The 26,309-nt window shown below is 53.9% G+C and overlaps 1 protein-coding gene and 1 long non-coding RNA gene across 2 annotated transcripts; both read left to right on the top strand.

Moving 5' to 3' along the window:
• Positions 1-716: 716 nt before the first annotated feature.
• Positions 717-6,855, top strand: LOC119107506 (uncharacterized). The gene is made up of 4 exons (XR_005095235.1): positions 717-791; positions 1,394-1,471; positions 4,418-4,519; positions 6,723-6,855. It is a non-coding gene; the product is annotated as an uncharacterized LOC119107506 (long non-coding RNA).
• A 340-nt stretch (positions 6,856-7,195) lies between these two features.
• On the top strand, positions 7,196-16,582 carry LOC119108284 (NEDD4-binding protein 2). The gene is made up of 11 exons (XM_037231862.1): positions 7,196-7,449; positions 7,772-8,003; positions 8,364-8,531; positions 9,213-9,291; positions 10,174-10,395; positions 10,792-10,931; positions 11,351-11,498; positions 11,804-12,072; positions 12,594-12,771; positions 13,024-13,135; positions 13,585-16,582. The coding sequence occupies exons 1-11, from the start codon at positions 7,250-7,252 to the stop codon at positions 13,664-13,666; spliced, it is 1,830 nt and encodes a 609-aa protein (XP_037087757.1). The 5' UTR covers positions 7,196-7,249; the 3' UTR covers positions 13,667-16,582.
• The last annotated feature ends 9,727 nt before the right edge of the window (positions 16,583-26,309 follow it).

The raw sequence follows: 26,309 nt of genomic DNA, 5'->3' as shown, positions 1-26,309 counted from the left end.
ACACAGGTCTACAGATATGTGTTCAAGTCTACATTTTCCAAATTATTCATGACATCTCTGAGTAATTCTACATCTTCCAAACCAGCTGTAACATCACTGAGCAGTCAAACTAATTATGCAGAGCATGGTCCTAAGTATCACATCAACGGTCCTATTGGCGTTGAAGCTGTGGGTATCGTAGATCAATAGATTAATAAGTCGCATTTAGTGGGATAGGTATATCAGGTTAAGCTACGTTACTCATATGACATACGCATTTGGTATTCCAGTGATGTTCCAACTTATTTGACACAGCCCTAAATATACACACATATTAACTTCACCCTTTAATCCTGGTTGTCGGGTATTACCGACTCGCCGGCCTAGGCATAAACGTGTCACTATACCCTGATATTCATGGGTGCTAACAAACCTCACTGAAAACAACACGCTGACAGCGTTCGTAACATATGCGCAGCGATAGACTGAAACATGTTAACAGAAACTATAAGATATTTCTACGGTATGTTTACGTGCGTAGTATTTTTCAACTAGAAGACGGAAATGACTTGGAAAAAACTCCTGGTATATTTCATCATTATTTTTTACATTTTTCAAAGTAGAAGCAAGCATGAGCAGGAGCAAAATATTTCACCGTCTGCGAACAGGCTTTTACCTCTTGACGGCCTTGAGTGGCCTTGGGTATTTACGCATGCGATACGCCGGATCCAGCGTCACGAAAAGCCCCAGGAGTGTCACGGCCATTCTGAAGGCCCCGGATGGGAGGGATTCAGTGACGGAGCGTCCGTGTGGTGGGTTGTGAGGGGTGGGCGCAGGTGCTCGCTATCATATTTTCCATGATTTTCTGTTTTTTTTCCATCTTCCAATACTCGCACCATGCTGTTGTGGCATCTGAATAGCCCGCGATGGTATGTCATAGACGGTAAAAGGAACCCCATTTTTTAAGTAATCGCGTTCCTAGGGTGACGGTTACAGTGCAGCGTAGTTCGCGGTTCCTGACAATGATGGTTTTTGCTGGTATTGGTCTCTGGCCTGTTCTGGATCAGTGACTTCTCAACTGAAGATGGGATGGTTTCCAAATTATACTTGCTACAAACCTGGTCTTTATTATACTTTTTGGTCCAAATGGATGGTCCAAATTATACTTGCTACAAAGTAGTTCACAAGATGTGAGCATGTTTTACCCAGTCTCCAAAAGGTGGCAGACCATTCAGCAAAATGTTGAGAGAAAAACTAAATCATGTCCCTGATGAAGGACCACCTTTTTCTTTTCTTCAGGTGGAGACTGGTGATATGTGGTGGGTAGGGTGGGGGAGGGGAAGGGGAATCCCAGATTTCCTGGTAAGCTTTAACCATATTGATGATAGTTGGTGATAATTTTTTTTTCTTCCAGAGAGTTGCAAGCTTCTGGTGAAGCTAAGACAGGAAAAAACAAATTGGTTTGGTGTTTGCCCTTTTGAGGCCAATGTTGGTAAGTACTTAATTAATATCGTGGTCAGGGTGTACTTTTCTACCTAACATCATAAAAAATCATTGTACACCATTAGTTGTGTTTAAGGCAGGACGTATTGTAAATAATCACAAAACAGGTAGATTCATGCTTCAAATTGTTTACAATTACGATGGTGAGCTACCGAGCACCGCACACACAAAGCAGCTGTGACACCAGCGCCATTACTTGTGCGCGGTCACAACATTGCTGTGCATCTAGCAGCATCAAGAACCATAAAAATGTACGGGGCCAAGGTAACAAGAATCCATGAAATTTGATCCTGGATGCCAATAGGATGATGGGTTGCAGGGGATTGGGTGGGGAATGTAAAGCAAAATGAGAACATGGTGGTTAAATAAAAACTCACTTTACAGCACCTATATATGGCATGGAACATGGATGCCAATGGGATGCTGGGTTGAAGGGGATATAGGGTGGGGAGGTTAGGTTAGGTTAGGTTAGGTTAGGTTAGGTTAGGTCAGGTCAGGTCAGGTCAGGTCAGGTCAGGTCAGGTCAGGTCAGGTCAGGTTAGGTTAGGTTAGGTTAGGTTAGGTTAGGTTAGGTTGGTGGGTTGGGTTAGGTTAGGTTAGGTTGGTTAGGTCAGGTTGGGTTGGGTTGGGTTAGGTTAGCTTAGCTTAGCTTAGCTTAGCTTAGGTTCTTGTCTATTCTCAGTTAGGTTAGGTTAGGTTAGGTTAGGTGAGGTTAAGTTAAGTTAAGTTAAGTTAGGTTAGGTTAGGTTAGGTTAGGTTAGGTTAGGTTAGGTTAGGTTAGGTTAGGTTAGGCTAGGCAAGGTTAGTTCAGGTTAGGTTAGGTTAAGTTAGGTTAGGCTAGTTTAGGATAGGTTCTGGACTATTCTGGCCTGTGTGTTTCATAAATGTACCTAAACAAGATAAGAAACTATTTGGATTGCTTTATTATTGTTACCTTGGTTCCACACATTGTTTATGGTTCTTGATAGCAGAAATATTGTACTTACGCAGAAACGGTGCTTGGGAGTGGAGGCGGTGCGGCGCGGTACGTGCGGCGCTGGGGAGCTCGCTATCGTATTCATGAAAATTCGAGGGCAGGAGCATGATTCTACCTGTTTTGAGATTATTCACGATATGTTCCGCCGTAATCACGACGAATGGTTTACCTTGGTCCCTTACATTTTGTATAGTTCTTGGTAAGCAGAAATATTGTATTTACGCAACGGCAACGCAGAAACGGCGCTGGGTTGTCCAGGCGGTGCTGTGCGCGCGGCGCTCGGGAGCTCGCCATCGTAGTTATTGAAATTCGAAGGTAGGAGCATGATTCTACCTGTTTTGAGATTATTTATGATATGTGTCGCCTTAAATACGACGAATGGTGTGCAATGATGTTTTCTATTGTTAGGTACGGAAGTACGCCTACACTGATATCTTATTTTGTTTGCGTGTAGCTATCAGACAAAAATAGAGAAGTAAAAATAGAAAAGTGTTACTTACATTATGCTTGGATTCTAACATTCATACCTTTTCAAAGAAGTCACCACATGATCTATCAGAATAAATGCTGAGCCAAATTTTGCTGTGCAAAAATATCTGCCAAAAAACAATTCATGCTTGAAGCTTAGGTTTGACATTTTGATATTATGTCACAAAAGTTATGCCCTGAACATGTAAGCCTAGGAAATCAAAACAAGATATAAAACTTTTATAAAATTAGGTTTAAGTTTTGGATAAAAAACATTGATTTATTTTGTTACAGCTGAAAAATTACACTTGTTTTGCATTGCCTAATTTTCAAATATCCCATTATTTGTTAAGTCAGTAACCTGATTGGCCACTTGTAATGTTGTCAGCTGAGTAATAAACTGTGTCCTGAGAGTCAAGTGTGTTTTAAGCCCTCTACAAAGTGGCCATTTTGTGCTGAGTTGTGTGAAGTTTCAAGAGAGTTTTCACAGCTTTTGATCACTGCTTACTCATAGTTTCAGGTAAGGTATAAGTAAGTATCATATTGGCTGTGTACTGCCAAATGATGCTGTATTTTACCACAGTTTTGACTGCAAGAACCATACTAGAAATGCTTTTCCAGGCTCATTTTCAGAGGCATTGAAATCAGGCTCATTTGAACATTATTCTTGCTTGAGTGGTTATTTCTGCAATTTTTGATGGCAGGGTGTACCTATTATTCACAAATATGTTAGTTCATACAAAGGGTTCCCCACCATTGGTGTGGAGCAAAGTATGGTCCATGTAAGCATAAAGTAGATGTCACTAGGCAAGTGAACCAGGCAGAAAAAAAATTGCTGTTTTCAAATGTGTCTTATTATTTGCACAATGGTTTACTTTTCTAGAGGTACATTTATGCTTTTGAACTTGTTCAAAGATATTCATATCAGGTCTATCAGGAGTCGGTTTGCTTCGGGTGCTTTGGAATATTCTGGATCGACAGGGTTGTGGCATGGAAGACCTGGGCCACCTTAACTCACGTTCTGGGATTACGGCTCGCATCCATTCCTATCGCGTAATCAACATTTGAATGGCGCGGAGTGGGCTGTTCACATGCTGTTGTGCCCTGTTATACTATTGTGGCCCCAAAAATCGCGCTGCATATCATAAGCTCTGAATTACTGCTTTATCTGGCATGAATATTGGAATGAATAATGTTATTGTTCCATTAAAAGCCCTGGTCAAAAGCCATGTCCGGTCATGCCCTGTCTGCTCAGTCCCGGCCGCGTGAGCGCTGCGTTTCGCTGGGCATCGAGCCTGCGCTCGTGGCACGCAACTTTCGAACTCTTAGCATTGCACAAATATTTCACTTTGCGACTGGCCCCATTGGGGCAATTAACACGAGAGGTTTCCAGGGCAAGGGCCATAACATTTGATGTTCAGAAAAGTGAGAACCATTCTAGTTCTTCCAAGGCTGGGAGCCATGAGTGACGTGTGTCCATTTTGTTCTCAGGTTTTGAACATTGAGGTGCAATGGAAGCTCTCAAGAACGAGTTTAGAGGCGTGCTGGATGGCGAAGTCATCGATGCGATATTCGAAGGCTGTTCCGGAGATGGTGAGTTGTGCACGTCATGTTTATATGAAGGAAAGATCATCCCTGTAAGTGTTGCACAATTGGCTTTTAGTGGCGCTCGAGTAATTAATGAAAACAAACATTTTGTGCAATTGTGATTGGCATGGACATGCCACGAAACACATACTGCAGGTATATTCTGCGTTACACCATGATTTTTCCATGATGTTGGGCAGCACACAACCACCTGGTAGAAAGGAGGAAGTTAGCCTGCGCCTCATCCGTATAGGTCACAGATACAGTACACATGGCGTTCTCCCTTCAGCAGGGCGAGCTCCGGAATGTCCTCGCTGCGATCACGCGCTGTCCGTCGCCCACGTTCTCGTGCAGTGCCCACGCTTTGCCACGGAGCGCTATCGCCACTTTGGTCGTCATATGCGGCGCAAATTGTCTTTGCGTGCACTCATAGGCGAGGACCCCACTACCAACGTTCAAGCAGTTCTTGCATTTCTTAACGACATCGACGTCACGATCATATACTGACCCTTACGGCAGCTTGTGATGCCAAACAACCCTGGTTGAAGGCAGGGTACTAGGGTACTTGGGTACACCTAGGGTACTTGCTTTGGACTCCGCGTGTCGCTACCGTTCATGTTGTAACTCGTGCTATTTGGATACACTTGGAAGTCATACAATAGCGACCTTTATGTTATAACACGACGTAGTTCTGCACAGCAATAGTTGGGGTGCAAAATGACCGCGGATGTCGACACGCCCCTAAGCCCAAATAACAACAACAGCATACAACCACCTACATTAGTCTGAGGTGCTAAACTCTCCACATGTGTTTGCTTTCTCTGAACTCCTTCTTGCACAAATATCGGTGCCTATGTGCTGCAGGGCGTTAGAAAAGCTTATATCTGCAACGTCTGTTCATTTTGCTGCGAATGGTATGTTGCCGTACGTTTCTACCGCATTACAGCAGGTTGTCCCAAGGGCTTCCAATCGATCTGAATGATGTGGGTCCATGCATTCTGCAGTTTAAAACTTAACTAGCTGTAGCAACAGGTAAACCACGCTGGTAGAAGTCCGGTGGTGGCGGAACGTGTCAGACAGTGGCTTCATGCGCGCGGAATAATGTTCCAAATGTGCTGTGATGTCACCGGGTACTTTCTGCAGAATCAGCTGAGCCACGCAACCCCCAATCAGAGCCATGCAAACCCTAAGCTCAGCACTTTTGAGATAGATATCGGTTCAGCTGTCAGCTGTAAATTCAGCTTCAAATGTCAGGGATGACCAGATGTCATTTATCTCTTAATGGCTAGATTTGTTTTTTGGTCGGAATAACATGAGTAATGTGTAGATAAAGAATTTGCACCTGATAAGATACCAGTCTTTTGTACGCGGGAAGGAGATGTTCTGCCGCATGTTCCAGCTTTGTATATCTGCAAAAAGACATCTGTGCAGTCACACGCTTATCAGCGCCTTCAAAGGCAAGATATGCGTATATCAGTGGATTTTCAAGCCATCTATGCGCACCTTTTATTAAGCAAACCTTTAACAATGACAAGATGGCATAAGTGTACCGCTGTGAGCTTTTGATATGGCAGTGGCGATGATTGTATGTGACAAAAGTGCATGCTATACTTACGTCTCAGGCAAGAACCGTATCAGACAAAATGCAAATGATGTAGTTTTTGTACAGGTCTACCGTCGGAAGGCGAAAAGGCCGGATGCCTTTAAGCATGCTGTGCTCGAGAAACCTTCTTACGTTTTGGCGCGTTGACAGGTTAACAGGTAGAACACATTTTTAACGCAGATTTTTTCGAATTTTTGTGCCTGTCACGAGGTGCAGCTTTTCAAGCTGCATCGAATAATATAACTACTTATTTCCCCAACATGACGCTGGAGCCTTTTTACTTCGGACGGAAGAGTTGATATACGGAAAACTTACGTTCTATATAGAAGTGTTTTTGTGTTCCATACACTTCTATTCGCTGAAATCGCATTGCATTAATAACAAAACTTGCATTGCATTAGGTGAAGACCCTTGCCTGTTCACCGCACTAGAATATCGGCTTGCGGAGGCGAATGAATCGTTAGCAACAACTTTATTCAAGAGCAAGAACAGCTAGGGCCTCTTTAGGCCGACAGGCGTGCTTTTTCACCATGCGCTTGGCTGTGCCACCTGTCATGACCCTGGCCGCTGTACCCCCTGGCACAGCGTTCTCGTCTGTGCCGGCAGTGGCTGCGGCCCGGAGGACCCTGTCCGAGATGATGAACGACATGCTGACTGAGGCGAACCGCCCGCCCCCGCCCCCGCCCTTGGCGCCGGCGCCAACACCGCCGCCGACGCCGACGCCGACGCCGACGCCGACGCCGACGCCGACGCTGGCGCTGGCAGCGGCAGCGGCAGCGGCGCCGGCGACGGCCGGCGCTCTTTCGCAGCGTCGGCCGGCGCCGCCTGCGCCGGCCGCCGCGCCGCGGCTGTCCACCGAGTCCTCGTCGCTGCAGCAGAAGCTGGCAGCGGGCGTGCCACTCATGGTGGTGATCCGCGGCCTCCCCGGCAGCGGCAAGTCGACGCTGGCGCGCCAGCTGGCCGGACCGCGCGGCATCGTCGTCAGCGCCGACGATTACTTCGTCGGCGCCGACGGCCGCTACCGGTTCCGCGCGGCGGGGCTGAGCGCCGCGCACGACGCGTGCCAGGCGGCGGCGCGGCGCGCGCTGCGCGCCGCCCGCTCGCCCGTCCTCGTCGACAACACCAACACCGAGATGTGGGAGATGAAGCCGTACGCGGAGATGGCCGTCCAGTTCGGCTACTATCTGGAGATCGTCGAGCCGGCCACCAGCTGGCGCTTCGAGCCGCGCGTGCTCGCGCGCAAGAACGTGCACCGCGTGCCGATCGAGACGATCGAGGGAATGACGGCGCGCTACCAGCACAGTGACGTGGTCACCGTGGAGACTCTGTACAGGTGAGGTGCGACCTACGCTGACGCGCGGCTGCCGGTCGGGGACGGGAGATAAGCGAGCGGTGGTTTGGTGTTGCGTACTGCACGTGCTTCGGCCCGTTGGGGATGATGACTCTGTAATGTTCATGTTTCGCGATAACTCTGAGACGTTTCGGTTTCTTGTTTCGTTAGCATTGGGCCTGTAAGCTGTCCTGCAGTAGTACTTGCAGTGGGTTCCGGAAATGTCCTGACTTTGGAATGGCATCGTGTGCCGATGCTGCGGGGCACAGCCGAGCTCCAGTCGCGGACCGAGCGCCGGCTGACTGGTTACTCTCTCGCTGCCCAGGATGATCGACGTGAAACCGAAGCCGTGGCCGCCTCTCGTCGCCGCCGCGCCCACCAACGCCGTGGTGGAGCTGGCAGCGCCGGAGCGGACCGCCGCGGCCGCCGGCGCCGCCAGCACGAGCGGCGTCTCCCAGCCGTGGCCACTTGCCATTCTGCCCATGGACACGGCGGCCACGCTCCGCGCCCCGTCGACTCCGGCGCTGTCCGCCGAGCCGACCGCCTTGTCGAGCCTGGTCGCCGCCGCTTCCGGCAGCTGGGCGGCGGCCGGCGCCGCCGCCGCACAGCAGGTCTGGCAGGGCGGCGCGCGGCCGCGTGAGCCTGTCGCCACCGGCGGCGGTGCCGCGCCGCCGCCGCTGTCCACCGCCGGCACGCAGACGGGCGCGCTGGGCGGCGGCCGCACGCTGCAGCCGCGCCCGTGGACGGGGCCAGGGGCGCCGGCCGCTGCCGCGCCGCCGCCGTCAGGTTCTGTGCGGCTGCACCGCGGTACCATGACCTCTTCACCGCCGGCCGACGGCGACGACGCTGGCGCGCTCGCGCGTCTGCGCGCGCTCTTCCCGTTGACGGCCGAGGCGGACCTGCGCCACGTGCTGCAGCAGTGCGCCGGCGACGCCAACTGGGCCACCAACCTGCTGCTTGACTCAAACATGGTGCCGGTGCCCGCACCGGAGCCGCAGCCGCAGCCGCAGCCGCAGCCGCCAGCGGAGGATTCGGACAGCGGAGCGGACGTCATCGTTGAGAGTGACGCCAGCGGCTCAGACCCGGTAGGTGGATGCGGCGCACGTCTGGTGAATTTTTCTGACGCTGTTGTGTCGAGAGCGCTCGTGGTTTGCAGCCATCCGTGCAGACTGGCATTGCAGTCGGCCTCATGGCGCTGTTGTGACGGTGGGAATGACGAAATGTGCGAGTTGCATCAACAAGTAGCCACGAGCATGTGCGGGGTTCATTTGGCCGCATTAATTGGTGACCGCGCGACTGTAGCTACATGTAGCTGTGATCAAGAATGTGCATTGGCGAATGAAGTGTTCTCAAGTGGAGATAGAAAAGCAGACAACAGGCCATGTTATGTCCACAGACTGCTGCAAATTATCGCTTTACGTGCCGAAATCCCACGTGTGTGTTAAGGTCTGTCAAGTACGGTGTCTTTTCCCTCATTTTGATCCACAGCTCTGCTGAGCAGAGCGCCAGCACGGAACAGAAGCTGTGAAGCGGTGCATGTTGCCTCCGTGACCCGTCAGTGGTGATGACCCCATCTTGCGCCCTGCGTGCCGCAGAGCTCGGCGTCGCCGCCCACCGCGTTCGGTCTTCCGCCGGCCGAGGCGGCGTCGGCCGCCCGCTGGCCGGGCGTGCCGCTGACGCTGCCCGTCGCCGCCGCCGCCGCCGCCGCCGCCGCCGAGGACAGCTCGTCCGGCTCGTCGACGCCGTCGCTGCCGTCGGGCGACGAGCTGAGCCTGACGCTGCCGGCAGAGTTCGCCTTCCAGCTGCAGAAGCTGTTCGGACCGACGATCTTCGGTCCGCGCACCGGTGAGTGGCGGGCTGGCGGTGTCGGACGCTCGGGGAGAGCGCAGGGCCGCGTTGGTTCTCTGCCCTGGCGTCGGTGCTGATGCGCTCGCACTTCAGGCTTGGCCGGAGTCAGGCGTGACAGCCGGGTGGGCATATCCCCTGAAGTGCGTGGTGACCACGCACGGCGGGCGACATGACGTGGCGCTGCTGAGTCACATGCGCGGGGATCCAGGTGGCGTTGTCTGCCGCGCGGATGAGGCGTTTGTGTCTGAGAGGCAGCCACGGTCCCGGCTGGTACGCCACGTCCCCGAGACATCCGCTTTTTGCCCGGTGTGGCTCGCTCCGCTGTGTCCATGTGCGGTGGTGTGACGGCTGATGTGCCGGTCGGCGGCTCTCCCCCGTTACCGGCTGGCCAGTGAGCCCTGCGACCGGTGGCCGATGGCCGCCCGCCCCTGCCGAGTCGCCCCGCGCTGACTGCCCGCCCCTGCCGAGTCGCCCCGCGCTAACCGCCGCCCCGGCCGAGTCGCCCCGCGCTGACTGCCCGCCCCTGCCGAGTCGCCCCGCGCTAACCGCCGCCCCGGCCGAGTCGCCCCCGCGCTAACCGCCGCCCCGGCCGAGTCGCCCCGCGCTAACCGCCGCCCCGGCCGAGTCGCCCCGCGCTAACCGCCGCCCCGGCCGAGTCGCCCCGCGCTAACCGCCGCCCCGGCCGAGTCGCCCCGCGCTAACCGCCGCCCCGGCCGAGTCGCCCCGCGCTAACCGCCGCCCCGGCCGAGTCGCCCCGCGCTAACCGCCGCCCCGGCCGAGTCGCCCCGCGCTAACCGCCCGCCCCGGCCGAGTCGCCCCGCGCTAACCGCCGCCCCGGCCGAGTCGCCCCGCGCTAACCGCTGCGTGCCGCGTCGCCAGTGTCGCAGCTGGCCGAGCTGCCGGACGCCGAACGCACGATCCCGCTGCCGCTGGACCTGGCGCGCCGGCTGCACGGCGCCTGGCTGGCCGGCGCCGGCCGCGCCTTCGACGCCGACCAGCGGAGCTTCGAGCACCTGCGCTGCCAGGTGGCCGAGATGGCGCGCTGCGAGGAGCGGCGCGCGCGCCGCGAGGAAGAGGAGCGTCAGGCTATGCTGCGAAGAGGTGAGCAGCGCCAGGGGCGGCGTGCCCGCTGTGTGCGGTTGTCTGGCGGCGGTCGCTGCGTTTGCCAGGAGGGTGGTGGTAGCGGGTGGCAAGGGGTCAGGACCGAGTGATCGTTCAAAACGATCGGATTGTGCGTGACTGCAGCCCCCCCCCCCCCCCCTCCCATCCCTACCACTGGTGGTGCACGTGTCTCACGAATGAAAAGTAAGTTCGAATACACGCCGCGCTGCCACTGGTGTGGACAATTGCGATGCTAATGAGTAGAAAACGCATGGTGAAGTCGCTCAGATCAGAAGCCTGGTCCGCCGTTGGTGCCGTCATGTTCGGTGCCGTGTGGCCTGTAATGCTGGCTCCGCCCGCGGCGGGAGATTGACGCCAGTGTGCTGTCTTCTTCAGACGAGGAGATGGCCCGCCAGCTGCAGCTGGAGGAGGACGGCCGGCATGCGGGCCGGGCGCCGCCCGCTCCCCTTGCCAGCCCCACCCCGCAGCTGCGCGAGATCATGGACATGGAGGAGGCGTTCCAGCGCAGCGAACAGGTGCGAGGCGTCGCCCCCGCGCCCAGGCTGGGCTTCGAAAGGGCCATTTCTTGAGATTTGTGAATGGTGGGGAAAATGAGGGACTGACGTTTGCCCGAGATGCGGAGCGTCCTGCGCCGAATACCGCTCACGTTTTCGAGCGGATTTCTTTTCGTGTGTATTTTCGTTGTGATTGCGGCCGCCACCTCGTCATAATCAGGAACACATATGCATCCGTCCGTTACAACATTTAGGGTAGCATCGCGCCAGCTTGCCCCCACAGGCTTCTGTTGAAATCACTCGCTCCGCGGGACCCCATGGAGTACTCTAGTTGGATGGACTGTAGCGATGCTTTACGCGCCAAACACTGCCCTCTCTGCCTGTCCGGCGTCGCGCGCTCCGCTTCAGGCGCGCCTCTGACCGCCGCTCCCCGCCGGCAGACGTCCGGCGCCAGCCGCTCGTCGCAGGCCGAGCGGCTGACGCGGCAGCGGCTGCGCGACGAGTTTCCGGGCGTCGACCCGCGCTACCTGGACGACGTGCTAGAAATGCACGACGGCAACTACCGTCAGGTGCTGCAGGTGCTGGAGGGCACGCGCGGCGAGAAGCCGCTGCCGACGGCCGCCCTCCGGCCGCCGCTGCCGCCGCCGGTGAGTGTGCGGACGGGCTTTTGGGCGGCTGATGCTGAGGAGGGTCAGCTGCCCGCTTCAGGCTGATTGCGTGTTTTATGCCGACGGTTTCTGTCGCGCGCGTCGTGTGTGTCGTGACATGTTTGCCGGTCTCCCGTTAGCGTGTCATGGTTTGTGAACTGTGTTCCGCTGCACTGGGCTAGCGGGACACTGTCGTCGCTGACCTGCAGTACGCCAGGACCATTGAGTGGGGTCCGAGCACACCAGTCACCGTTCCCTGCGTCAGCCGGCGCGCCGAGCCTGACCGACCCCCTCTCCGTGCCGCTCAGGCGGCGCTGGCGGCGGGCGCGGAGCCCGGCTGGGAGGCACGCGACGCCGGCGGCGGCTTCCTGGCGCCGGAGGGCGGCCTGCCGACCTTCCAAGACCTGCAGGCCGAGGCCGAGGTCTTCCGGCGCCAGATGCGCCACGCCGAGCAGATGGCGGAGCGGGCCGTGCGCCGTGGTATGGCTGGTGTCAGCCAGTACTACGTCGAGGAGGTGGGTACCGGCCGTTGACGCCTGCCTGGGCGTCAGACGCCGCCGAGATGGCCTGGGGAGGGCCAGCGCTCGTGTGGCGGAGGTGCTCCTGCTGCCGCCCTGCTCAGCGTGAGCAGGGCGGTTCAGTACGCCCCTGCCGTGGCTGGGCTTATTTGGGCGGCGTGCGATGAAAACGCCAAAAGTTAGCTTGTGCGGTAACCCACCTGTAATTAATTGATCATTTCATGTTTCTTGGCGATCGACGCGCCAGTGTTTGAGGCTAGCCTTCTAGACGTATCACTTAATCAGAACAGCTCGCCCGTTTTTCCTTTGCCTGTCCTCAGCGTATTGTGGGGACCAAATATGTGACGCTTGCTCGTGCCATGTTTCACGGAAAAGGGTGTTATTAGCGTATGGGGCGACGCTCTCTGTGGTGGACGCTCACCGCGGCGAGGGTGTGTTCGGACGCGACATAGCTCGGTGCGCCCTTGCCTCTGACCTCGGCCGACCCGTGACTGAGCTCGGCTGCCCGTGTCCGACAGCGTGACCGCGTAGCCGGCCTTCTGGAGGAGTGCCGCGTCCGTGCGGCACTCACCTCGGTGGACCTGCGCCACGGGGACAACCCCGATCAGCTCGACCTGCACGAGCTGGTCGTGGATCAGGCGCTAACCGTCCTGGCCAGCTTCATCGCCGACCGGCAGCGCCACTTCGGCCTGAAAGGTAAGTGGCCGGCAGCGACAGCGGCGTCGGAGGGCATCTGCGGTGTCCCCGCGGAGCGGCGCTGGCAGCGGCGCCGCGCCCCTTCGATACGGATTGGCCATCGTCGGGGCATCGTTGGCCAGCGGTGCTACGGATTGAGCCCAGCGACTGGGCGTGTTTCCGTGACGTTTCTACTGGTGTAGCAGCATGCATAAACGTTAGCTATGCGTAGTGTTGCCGAGTGCTGACTACTCTCTCGCTGGCGACCGGCAGGCTACAGGCGGGGCACCGTATGTGTCATCACCGGAAAAGGGAAACACAGCCGCAACGGCAAGGCAAAGATCAAACCTGCCGTCATTAACTGGCTCACCAACAAGGGCGTCAGGTAAGCTCGGCCGCGGCGCGCTTCGGCGCTGGAACTTTGCCCTGCGGCTGGTTTCTGCTGGGCCGCGGGTGGCCGCGGTGCGATTTTGGCGCGGACCGTGGGACAAGCGAGACGCGGGTAGGAGGGGGCTGGGCAACCTCGGGTGCCGGTTTGCTTTTCTCTGTCCCGAGCTCCCGGAGCGTGGTGAGTCCGTGTTCTGGTCGGTGTGTTCCTGGCGTTCGTAGCCTCGTAACAATGCTCTTCGGATTATCTGCCAAAGTAACCAACCGTCGCACGTCACGGACATTGCAGCGCCTCATCGGAGCCAGTGACATAGCGATGTGCGTGAGAGACTCGAGCCCATCCCGGCCGATGGCGGTCGTCTGCGCTCGCCGTCTGCTGTCGGCACGTCCACAGCGGAGCCGGGGCCAGCCGTGCGGCACGCTGACGACTGTCGCCTCTATCCGCAGGTTCGAAGTGGCGCCCAACAACGAAGGCATGCTGCTGGTGACGGTTGAATCTGAGCACCTGTATCAGCCGCGCGGCGTCTAGGCGCCCGCCGCTGCCGGTCGCCGCACCGCACCACTGGTTCCGACCGACTGCGAGGTGTCTAGTGCACGCCGCCGCAAAGAGCCAGCTCAAGCGGCCGTACCGGCCCCGCCGAGAGCGGCCCATCGAGAGCGTCGCCCCGCCGAGAGAGGCCAGACCGGCCCCGCCGAGAGCGGCTGAACTGGCCCCGCTAAGAGCGGCTGGACCGGCCCCGCCGAGAGCGGCTGAACTGGCCCCGCTAAGAGCGGCTGGACCGGCCCCGCCGAGAGCGGTTGGACCGGCCCCGCCGAGAGGGGCTGAACTGGCCCCGCTAAGAGCGGCTGGACCGGCCCCGCTAAGAGCGGTTGGACCGGCCCCGCCGAGAGGGGCTGAACTGGCCCCGCCGAGAGGGGCTGGACCGGCCCCGCCGAGAGCGGCTGAACTGGCCCCGCTAAGAGCGGTTGGACCGGCCCCGCCGAGAGGGGCTGGACCGGCCCAGTCAAGAGCGGCTGGACCGGCCCTGCTAAGAGCTGCTGGACTGGTCCCGCCAAGAGCGTCGTGAGGGTCGGGAGACCGCACTGGTAGTGTGGAGAAATCTGCATGTTACCAATGCTCTTCATGGCTGAGGAGTGTTTGTTTTAATTTCCATGACATAATTGTAACTACTTTTGTCCGGTTTTAATTTTGATAACATTGCATCACATTGCCACTACTTTTGTCTGAAGTTCAAAGCATGAGAAACTTGTATATGCCATAGTATAAAGTGTGTACAAAGCGTGGATAGTGGTTGTCACATCGTGCGCGCATGATTATTGACTCCGGTTGCTAGTGCTCGCGAACCTTGTACAAGTAATTTTGTATCCAAAGTGGTTCAGGAATTCAGCAGTTTCACGGAATGGTTGAGCCCGGTTGTTGCCTATGTGATAGTTATTCCCGTCGTCCTCGTGTGGTGCATTGGTACGTTCACAACGTTTCGGGCGTCGTAAGGTGTTCTCCGGTCCTGATAAGGACTGAATAATGTTTGGCTGTCAGAAGAGGGAGCTAACATTACTGGACTTACTATTTAAACTCGTGTTCAAAGACTGGCACGACTTGCAACCACGCCCATGAAGTGGGCGAGTGTACACGCCCGAGTGCAACATTACGCCGTCCACATCCCCCGCCTGCTGCGTTTCGGTAACGCTCCATCACCTCCCTCCTCTCCCCCCCCCCCCCCTCTCACTCGTGGTGCACTCCTGCCTCCAGGCGAGGACGGTAGTGAACAATTTGTCCTTCAAGAATTTGCCAGTTCGGTGCCCGTTGAAGACAGGTGACGGTCAGTGTAGTCGTTTGTACAAACTGTGACGGTATTCCTTTATTCACTAGCGTACCTGGCCGTTTTGGCGTTCAGCCAATGCATGTGGCGTGCTTTGACGCACGTGATACCGTATGACTGAGGCGTTGTTCCTTGGGGTCGAGTTTAGTGTTTGGATTTCCCTTGTCCGTTTAAATCGGGTAGTCCTGTCCGGTTGGATCGAGTCATCTCGTCAGCTGGGATCGAGTCATGCCTGGGCGCTTCAGCGTGAACGCCTGTGTTCGGGCGCCCTGTGTTCGAATAGTGGCCGTCGGCCCGCAGAGAGGGAGGCCCAGTGATTGCGGTGCCGCGCGACTGCAACCTTGACCGGGGAGCTGGCTGTGTACTGGCGACGTCGTCGAGTCATTGTCCCTGGCCGGCACAGGCGGCGCTGCGGGCCGCGCCCTCGCCGATGCCGGCCGTCCGCCTGTGGGCGCGGCTGGTGCGGCGTGGGCGCCGGGGATCGCTGGTGGTGCGCCGTGGAGGGCTGACCCAGCTCACCGTGGCCCCTCCACTGACGGTGTGGCGCCCGTGCGATCTCCAAGAGGACCCGGTGTCCGAACTGTGATGATGCGGTGCCTCATTCCGTGTGTGCCTTCGTGTTCCTGGTCCGCGGGCTGTGTGTGCAACGGGCTTCACGGGCGTATTTACCCTCGTGTGGCCTATCAATGAATCGTCGATTACGTGCATTGTACGAGTCTTTTTGAACGGTGCGTTCAATTGGATGTGATTTTTAATTGCTTGAACTTCGAACGCGGGTATGTAGCAATTCTGTGTGGGAACTTTTCTTGCGTGGTCAGGTAGTGGTAATTGGGGCGATCGGGCACTTCAACTGCGCTGTTACATAGCGCCCGCGCGTTCTCGCGTATGTGTCGAGTGGAGGAGGATTGGGCGGTCAAGCATATTCGGACTGGCTTGGATGCGTATGATGCTCCCGGTGATTTAATTTAAGTCAATGTGCCATATGATGCTTACCATGCGCGTCATTATGTATTATGCTTATCACGCACGATATCGTTACGGGGGCTTCAGCGGTAGTGATCGGTGCTGTACCTTCGATTTTTTATCGGTGAGCTGTTCGCTTTATTTATTTTTTTGTGCTGGAATTGAGCGTGCTTGCTCGATTCTTTCTTCGTAGGCCCCGAATATACTATTTTGAGTTATATGTCTGGGTGGTGGAAAATAGCGTCCTAGTGATCCGGCGACGAGCCGGTTCCGGTCAGGGCTTTGTAAAAAAAAGGTAATGCGTCGCACCTGTCACATATTCCGACTACTGTGAGGGTTTTACGTAACTAGTACTAGCCGGAGATAACTGCTCGAAAACAGTGACTTTTCAGCCGTTAAGAGGTATCCGCGGCAATGAATTGATGGATACCGTACACCGGTTCACTGAGCACACAGGGAATCCAGCCGCCGGGGTGGCGCGGGTGGTTATGATAAGTGGAATAAATGACGGAATGACGCGGATGAGGCGGTGCGCGATGGTGCTGATTGCTCCTCCGATGGCGCTGATCACGTGACGTCGACGAGCGGGGCTGCTGTGCCATCGGGACGGGCACGGTGTTCACTGTTACGTGGTACGGTGGGGTCAGCGGCGGTGGCCGTTCGGCGGATGATATTACAGCTAGACATATTTGGTACGCGTTACCGAGGCAAACCGGTCGCAGTTTCTGTGGTTAGGCCGGCACCTGTTCGCCGTCCGCCGGTTTTGTGGGTATGGTGACGCCACTGCCTGACCGCTGGTCGCAGTCACGTGATCCGGCTTGGCTCCGCGCTCCGGTCGACTACTTGGTTAGCGTGGGGGGGAGGGGCATTCTCAACGAGGGCCGTTGGTGCCTTTTTCTTGGATAGGGTGCCCCTTCCCTGAACGGTCCGATTCAGAATTTTTCCAGAGGGAAAGGCACGCCAATTGCGATGCGGCTGAACTTTGGTGCTCTTTTAAAATTATGGTTTTGAGCTTTGAGAATAATCCGCTTTGATTTAGGACCCCTTGAAAATCAAGATGATGTCGCCCCGCAGGGAGGGATTTTGTGACTCCTCGCCCAGGAGTCCGATCCAGGATCTTACCGGGGCGGAAAGCTCAACATACTTATGCCCCTGGAATTCATGGCTCTTTCAGAACAAAGGGTCAAGGCCCTTTCTGGTGCTCTCTGGCACTGAGTCCTTGAAAATAAAGGTTATGTTGCACCGAAATGAAAGATTTGGTGCTCCCCTCGCCAGATGGACCGGCGCGGGGTTTCGTCAAGCGCATGGCACGAACGTCGGGTGCCCTGCAATTTGGTGTCTCATAAAAATATCGGTAATGTGGTTCAGACATGAAGGTATCGTCAGTGGCGGATCCAAAGGGAGGGGACACGGGGTCATGGCCCCCCTTGCCCCCCCCCCCTGGCTCCGAGGGGGCCATGGCCGGCCGAACAGGTGGAGTTTTTTAGCACACGACGCAACAAAACTGGTTATCCCTGAACTTCCAGGCGATCAAAAATAGTTGTAAGGAAAAGTGAAGGGCCTATGAGAAGTTCAAAAAATTATTCAATGATTGGAAGAGTTGTGACCTGGAAATTGTAAGCCCCATTTCCCCTGCCTAGGTGCCAATGCTGTTTGTGGGGGATCTATGTGCCCACTTGCAGGATCAATTTGATCGTTAAGGAGCATTCCACGTTGCCCTTCATTTCTTTGCAATTGCTCAGAAGGCCCTGCACTGTTGTTGGGGCCCTTCCTGTTAAAATGTCGGGGCACTCATGTAAATCACGAGCCCTTCCAGGAATTCTTTCCATTCGCCAGAAAGGCTCTGTGAGCTTTAGCCGGGGTCCCACATCTTAACCTCCCGGGTGTTCTCTGTTGCCCAGGGGCCCTTTACGTGGGTCTTGGTAAGCCTACCGACACGCATGCGATATGCTCATGGGCCTTCTACATTGTTCTAGGGCATTTCCAATTCTCTGTCACTTGCTCAGGGCCCTACACTGTCCTGTCGGGAGTCCATCTGACGGCCTGCTTGGGCACACTCAGTCGCTCGGGGACCCCCCACACTGGGTCTTGGGTGCTTCTTTTCTGAATGGGGGCGCTACGCTCTTGTGGGGAGGCCTATCTGGTAACCTGCTCGGACACGTTCGATCGTTCGGGGTCCCTCTACATTGGGCCTTGGGCACGTGCTATATGAATAGGCAGTACGCACTTATCGGGGCCCCCCTGTTCGCCCCCTCGGGCACGCTGGATGGCCTGGGGGGCCCTGCACACTGGTACCTGATGTTTTAATTTAGGGCCCTCTGCTTCTATCGGGGTCATCTGATAACCTGTTCGGGTACACTCCATCTTTCGGTGACCTTCCGCACCGGCTTTTGGGTACTTCTTATTTAAATGGAAGACATTACGCTCCTGTCGGGGCCCCTTCTGATCAGATGTTCGAGCCCATCCGATGGTGGGGGAACTGTACATGTGGTTTTGGGTACTTCCCTTTCGAATGAAGGGCCCTGCGCTCTTTTCAGGGGCCCTATCTGTCAACCTGCTCTAGCGCACTCGATTATTCGGGGTCCTCGACATCGTGTCGTGGGTATTTCATATCTGAATGGAAGGCCCTACGCTCTTGCCGAGGCCCCATCTGTTAATCTGCTCGGGCACGCTCGAATACCCGGGAGCCCTCCACGTTGTGTCTTGGGTACTTCCTATCTGAATGGAGGGCCGTGCGCACTTGTCGGGGGCCCCCTCTGTTTGCCTCCTCGGCTACACTGAATTGTTCGGGGGCCCTGTATATCGGGCATTGGTGTTTGAATTTAGAGCCCTACACTCCTGTCGGGGATATCTGATAATCTGCTCGGCTACCCTCCATCTTTCGGGGGCCCTCCGCACTAGGTTTTGGTTCTCATTCAAATGGAGGACCCCACGCTCTTGTTTAGCCCCTTCTGATAAGCTACTCGGGCACATTCCATCGTTCAAAGGGTCATTTACATAGGGTCTTGGGTGCTTCCCGTTTGAATGGAGGACTTTACGCTCGTGTTGAGAACCCTATCTGTTAACCTGCTCTGGCACGCGCGATCATTCGGGGGCTCTCTACGCTCGATATTGGGTACTTCCTATTTAAGTGGAGGGCCCTACGCTCTTGGCGGGGACCCTATATTTTAACCTGCTCGGGCAAGCTCGATCGCTGGGAGCTTTACATATTTTGTCGTAAGTATTTCTTATGTCAATGGATGGTCCTATGTTCTTGGAAGGCCCTATCTATTAAGCTGCTCGGGCCGGTGGCGGATGCAAGGGGGGGGGGGGGAGCACGGGACCATGTCCCCATGGACCATGCCGGAAGGACCTTAAGGCTCCGAAGGGGCCCATAACCGACCGAAAAGACTCAGTTTTCTTACAACAAAATTGGATACTGGTGGACCTACAGACGATCGAGAACAATTGATAGCAAGAGTAAAGAGTTCATGAGCAGACGAAATTAACTTTTTCCTGACTGAAAAGGTGTTGCTTGGGGGGGGGGGATTTTGGGGTTTATCGCGCTGTCCAGAGGCCCACCACTGCTGCCCGGGCCCTATGTGGCCACTTACCGGGTCAACCTGATCGCTAAGGAGCTTTTCATGTTGCCTTTGTCTCTTCGCATTTCCTCGTAGGGCCCAGGGCTGCTGTTAGGACACTATCTGCTTCCATGTCTGGGCACTCTTGGATCGATCAGGTTTTTCTCCACAAGCTTTTCCCATAAGCCCGAAAGGCTCTATACGCCTTTCTAGGGCCCCATATGCCAGGGTACACTCAGCTGCTCAGGGCCCTTCGTGTTGGTCTGCGGTTCTTTCCACTTACTTGGACGGCCTTGTGCTGTTACTGGGGCCCTTATAAGGTAAGGCACCGAGATACTCGATGTTCAGGGGCCCTCTACCTTAAGCGAAGAATCTTTCCCTCAGGTATCATTTGCGGAGGACTGTTCAGTCCTAGCGAGGCTTATTCTGTTAACGTACTGGTACACTCGTGATCGCACAGGGCTCTTTGCTCAGAGGGCCTTGTGCTGCCGGTGGGGCAGCATATGTCAGCCTGCCGGGGCACTACCGATCGCTTAGGGGCCCACCACGTTAGTCTTGGTTTTTTTTTTGCTTGCTCTGAGGAACCTATACTTGTTGACGGGAGCCGCTTTGTTGGCCTCCTGTAGCACCCATGGTCGCTCAGGTTTCGTCCCAATTGCCCTTGGTGCCTTCGCCTTAGAGCAGTAATCGAATATGCGCCGATGAATTTTTACGCGCAATTGCCGGACGTGATTTTACATGCCGCTGGCGTCGTATAAGTCATTTCCATTGACTATTGAGTGTGTGGCACTTATTATATAGGTTAGCGTGCCAGGAGCTGGAGATCTACATGCGCACTTACCTGGAGCAGTCATCAGATCAGTCATCCTTACAAATCAGTCATCAATTCATTCAAAAATGAGTTGCGAAACATCACCAAAACATGCGGTAAATAACGGACCCAAATACCGCGGTTAACTTTATCGATAGCCTGCAATACCAAACAGCAGGTGCACCGACAAGTGTTTCCACGAATGCCGTGCAGTTACTGCCGAGCGACCCGCTATTTCCGATGCCACTAGTCAGGGATCAAAGTTTTAAATTATTAATGCGCGTGCTGCCAAGGGCGTGCTGACGCGGCAAAGTTTGTGTGCTCAAACAAAACGTTGCCCATATTCACATACAGTGGTTAAACTGGGCGACACCGTACTGCATGCCGTCAATCGTCGGCTGACACGGGCGAAATCGCCTACGGTAGCCCCCTATTGTGTAATATCCGAACCATTAGGTTAGGGTTGCGAGGAATTGGGAAAGTATCCCAACCGTGAGTCTCGTGCGGTGCGCTGCATAAACGCTGGACGTTTTAAACCCTGGATGCTGCGGGTCTTGGACGCTGCGCGCTTTGACTTTCCGGTTCTCCTCTTTCTATTGGTATTACATGGCTTCTGGGTGTTGTGACCGCTGGATGCTGTGACTCTGGACGTTTTGACCTATGAACGTTATGAGCTCTGGACGTTTCAATACGCATCCATTCCGTCCCAGCGCGAGGTACTCACTGGACGCCATTCTGATGACACAGAGGCCTTGTCTCCTGATCGATCCAGAGGCCCTGACGGGGCTACATCATATCCCCTCCCTGACGCGACGAGCTCTCTGTCTCGGGCAGCTGACTGCGGATCGATACAGGAGCGCTCGTTCACACGTCAAGACCCCTTATCGCTGCAATTGCTCTAATAATTGACACAGAGACACCAGTTCGGCTTAACAGAGCACTGTGCATTTGTATATTAGCCTAATTGTATATGTATATTAGCAGTTCGGCTTGGGTGAAACGGGCTGGAGAGCCTCCCATTCGGTATTGGGGCCCCCGACGCACACATGATCATTTCATTGTCCCATCGTGGACTCTCATCATCAGTTTTTATATCTACTCCCATTGACAGAGAGTCCGATCAGCGCAAGAGGCTCCTGACATTCGAGATGCCGCCCCTGTCCCTGTGCAAGAGGCTCCTGGCATTCGAGATCCCGTCCCTGTCCCTGTTCAGCAAACGTGACGGTCAGGGGCACTGTGGACCCCTGACCTTCACAGGGGCTTCCCATTGTTGCAGAGCCGCGACTAGTGCCAATCGCATGTCCCTGCCCTCTTTTTGCTTAGGAAATAAGCTGCAAGACTCCGATCAAAGGGAGCCGACTGTTCAGTACTGGCGGTGCATGACCGACATCGACGCCCTCATCGACTCCGGGTGCCCAATCGGCGCACAGGGTCCTCTAACTCAATTGATGGCTCGATGCACAGTGTTCTGTCAGCAAATGTAACTATGCTGCGAAACTGTAGTATCGTCCGCTCTCACAGCCCGACCAAACATTAAGTCAGGTGTTACCGTGAGTATTTGCCCAATACTTCAGTAATAACAACAAAGCAATAATATAACGTCCGAGGCATCCAAACACGCCTCCTCCCCCCCCCCCCCCCCCCGCCACGCGCCACCACCCAAGGCCAACTCTCCCGCGCAACCCCACTTGCCTGGCGCGTAGGCGCCCTAAATAACTGCCATACACCGCATAAACCCACTTTTCTTTCAGCACGTAAAGGCGCGAGTCTTCAGGTTCTTTCAGCATGCGTAACTATGCCGGGCCTGACCGTCCGCGGGGCCGTGGGTTTCGTTGCCGACTACTTCGGCACTGGGGTAGGCCCCAGTGGCGCCCAACAGCACGGCTCACGGATGGGGTCGGCTGACAAGAGGCCCACGTCCTGGTTGCGATGCACGACTCGGACCAGGGGCGCCGCCAGTGGAAGGGTCAGCATCAGGCCCCCTGAGACCTGGCGCGAACTGAGTGCAAAATGACCTGAGGTCACGGCGTAATCCCGACATGCGCCTGAAGTGTCAGTCTTGAGCTGCAATCTTGTGCTGATCAAGCGTCAGCCAGTGGCCCTAGCATTTTATCGGAGCAGTAAGAAACTTGCCTTGTGCTGATCAAGCGGCAGCCAGTGGCCCCAGCATTTTATCGGAGGAGTAAGAAACTTGCCTTGTGCTGATCAAGCGGCAGCCAGTGCCCCAGCATTTTATCGGAGGAGTAAGAAACTTGCCTTGTGCTGATCAAGCGGCAGCCAGTGGCCCCAGCATTTTATCGGAGCAGTAAGAAGCTTGCCTTGTGCTGATCAAGCGGCAGCCAGTGGCCCCAGCATTTTATCGGAGGAGTAAGAGACTTGCCCATGAAGTTCATTATGATGAAAACATGTTTGGGTGTCAAAATGTGTCAGAGGATTACCAAGCTGTGATTCATTTTTAATGACGCTCAATTGACAACAGTGCAGGGTCAAATCATAAGCGTAGGAACCTTTTAAAAAGTGGGGGGGGGAGGGGCCAAGCTCAGGGTGTACTTCAGGAACTTTTTCTGGAAAGCAAGCCCGACGTCGGGGGGGGGGGGGGGTAGAGATGGAGGTTATCGCTCTTTATTAAAATGTAACGACTGCTATTCTAGATATTCATCTAGAGCTGTTTCTCACTGGTGCACACTCTTGCCTATCCGACTCATTTAAGTCATTTGGGAAGTGAGGCTATCCAGGTTTCCAACATTATTCGTCCACCTCAACGTTGTGTTTCCTGGGGAGCCGAAATTCCACAAGCGAGTGGGCATTTTGGGTCATTGAGGAGGCATCTGTCTCCACAGGGTAAAGGCCAAAATATGGCCTGAGCACAGGCTGGTGAAAATTTTGAAAGTGATCGATGACTCACAGTATAACAGATTTTGCACGCGCCTTTATTTTGTTGGCTGCTTGTCAAGAGATAAGGCTTGTCGCGACATTTTAGGCGGAAACAAACTCGGAAGCCTGAAACTGCTCAAAACCATGTGACAAAGACCCTTAAGCTGGAAATTCTCCTTTGAAAACCAAGCCACAGAATGCAGGCCATTCTGTCATACATTTCCTGTCTGAGCCCTGCTCCCGTCCGCCGTCGGTGGCCCCTGTCCTGGCCCGGCTGTCTCCAAATGACTGACCGCGAACTGATGGTATGGCTGCTTTGTTGCACATTTCTGGATCAGCATTGCTACTAAATGGGATGTAAAACATGTGCTGGACATCTGCAATAGTACCTTTTTCCGAATTATCTTCCCTTACATCACATCACCCTTGAAAAATGCCGCTGGGAAGCTGCCTACTTTAGGTATGAATTGGCCCACCGGACATTTAATTGCCCGTCATTCAACCAAGATGACTTGAGCTGCTTTTGTGTGTAGGCAGGGGGTAGCTAGAGTCCTGCTAACAGGAACACAGGGTTGCCCCCTTTATGGTGACCCACCCCCATAAAAGATATCCCCGGATGTAGTTTACTTGTTAACAAGGGTTATGGCTTTCTTCGTTTCATTGTTATCTTTACGTTGTAACCAGAACAGAAACCAGAAGCTACCGTGAAATCAATTCTGTTTACTTTTCCAACACGCGCCCTGGTGCTGAAATAGATACCCTTATTACCCCTGATATTATTATATGCCCTCATAACCCTATATACCATTGATATTAAAATAGATAGAAATTAGATTCGGCTAGATATCCTTCGCTCGGGTAGGGGTCAATTTGACCCTCTGGGACCTCGAGGACTAAGAGAGCTAAAAACAAAAAATTCACAGGGTGTGTTGACCTGTACGTGAGCTCACTTAGGTCAAAGTTTGAGGTTCTTAGGTCATGACTGTCGGGTCAAATAAGGTCAAACAAGGTCAAATTCCAGGTTGGTCCTAAAGTGATCCCAGAACCTAGATAACGGTTTCTAAGCAAAAGGTCACATGTTTATTCAAGGTCAGTGACCTTATTTGAACGTTTCAAGGCCATGGTGACCAAAATCATACAAGGCTGCTGTGAGTTTTGTATTTGAATAAGCGATAAAGATTACGCTATGCAGTATGTTTTTAGAAAAAAAAATGTTGAACAAGATCATTTTAGGTCAACGACCTATTCTGACCTCGAAGAAGTACATGGAAGATGTAAAATGCGGCTCCTGCTATCAATAAATTCGAAACGAGCACCAGAAACTGTCCCTTACAGCAAGCCCTAGAGTAACAAAACAGGTTGGTTTTGACCTTGTTCTGACATTTATACCTAGCCTTAGGTCAACATAGATTTGCTCATTCAATATTTGTGTTGCCTAAGAAAGCATCTCAGAGATGCATGGCTTCGTATAACACTCCATTGCTGCATCAGATTTGACAATTATCTAGAAGTTGACTTAGCTGAAACCATGGTCTGACTTTGACCTGCCATAGGTCAGCGACTCTACAAAGTACATCTAATTTTTTTGGCCAAACGATCTGCTATTCAATTGTTGACAGTTATGCAAAACAAAGCGCGGCTGCACCGTGCCGTTTGGAAACCATTCTGGAAAAACCTTCCCGGCGAGTCAATTTGGCTCCCTACCCGAGCGCGTGTTAAGGTCACTAACCTGCAGAAATCAGGCGTTTAACGACCGCATGGAATACATCACCGGTGTCCTTAATTTGCAACGGCTAAGTGGATTCTTTCTAAACGGATAGAGTTTAGAAGCTTTTGATAATGTTTTATCTCCGTTCTACAGACACTGAGGACATCGCGAAGGTAGATTGTAGATCGATGTGTTTGATCGAAATTTAAGGGTGAAAATTTTGATTATAGATCGAGTGGTCAACAATGTGTATGCAACAATGTCAACAATGTGCTACGAACGCGTGGAAACGCTGTTTTTTGCGGGCCGGTTTACGCATACATATTTCCATGAACCGAAATTCTTTCAGACCTAGCACATTCAATGAAGCATTTTCAGCTGGGAAATGACATTGGTTTGCACCAGAGCTACAAAATTGTTGCTGAAATGAGCTACCAGTCTGCCCCCGACAGAGAGATGGGGTAACCCGTTCACCCATTCGCCAGTGATTTATCCCGGAGAACTCTAGCCGGAAGTGTTTAGAAACAGTCTGTGTAAAAGGGTGCGACATACAACAACAACATAGGGTGGAGATGAGAACGGCGGGCCAGACGGGCTTGCGGCACCCTGGGACGCGCATTAAGGAGTTGGAATGCACATCTTGTAGCTTTAGGAGGGGCCTTGCCAGAATTGGCTTGCCCTGATGGAGGCAGTGAGAGGTTAACCCCGGGAGGCGTGAATGCAGAGCGCGCCATTTCAGTTCAAGGTAGCAATCCTGTGAAATGGGACGATTTCTGGCAAGTTTTGCTATTTCTGTCAGTCAAAGAATGATGACCCATATCTCAGCTGGGAAATAGTCCTGGGGATATATAACGGTAGTCGCGGTACTATTTCCTGCGTTCCTCTTTCCCCTAACCCATCCGACATTATGAATCTGCAAGTAAGCCGACGACTAGCAAGATGGTAGTAGACACATAAATTTTTGGCACCTGCCTTCCTCGCATTACCCTATTTTCACATTTCACTCCATTTCGGTGCTGCAGTACAACGATTAATGGACAGTCATTGCCCATTCATAACTTTAATGTGAACATTACATACCATATCAATAAATTTACGAATAAATATATATTTCACAAAGAGGCATTGTATTTAAGTGTTTAGGAAAGTTGGCTACGATGAATAAGGTGCGGGCACTAAACCTAGAAAACAGGGTTTAGTAGCATTTATTTTGGGAAGTAGATCGTAGTACTAATTTGTCTTTAGAAGGTTTTGAATGCAAAACGTACGATATCTATTAACATAACATCAAATAAATATAAATAATAGGGTAACTACCCAGTTCATGGGCGAAATCTCCGTTCGTAATCATGTTACTAGTATCTACCAGCCTTCGAGTAGTATAAGCCAAAAACCATACTACAGGCTACCAAATCTTAGTCCCGTTGTGACGTCGC

Source organism: Pollicipes pollicipes, unplaced genomic scaffold (genome assembly GCF_011947565.3).
Source record: "Pollicipes pollicipes isolate AB1234 unplaced genomic scaffold, Ppol_2.1 Scaffold_6686;HRSCAF=7923_pilon_pilon_pilon, whole genome shotgun sequence".
Taxonomy (NCBI): Eukaryota; Metazoa; Arthropoda; class Thecostraca; order Pollicipedomorpha; family Pollicipedidae; genus Pollicipes; species Pollicipes pollicipes.
Note: the sequence above shows the minus strand (reverse complement) of the source record. Positions and strands in the feature narration are given on the sequence as shown.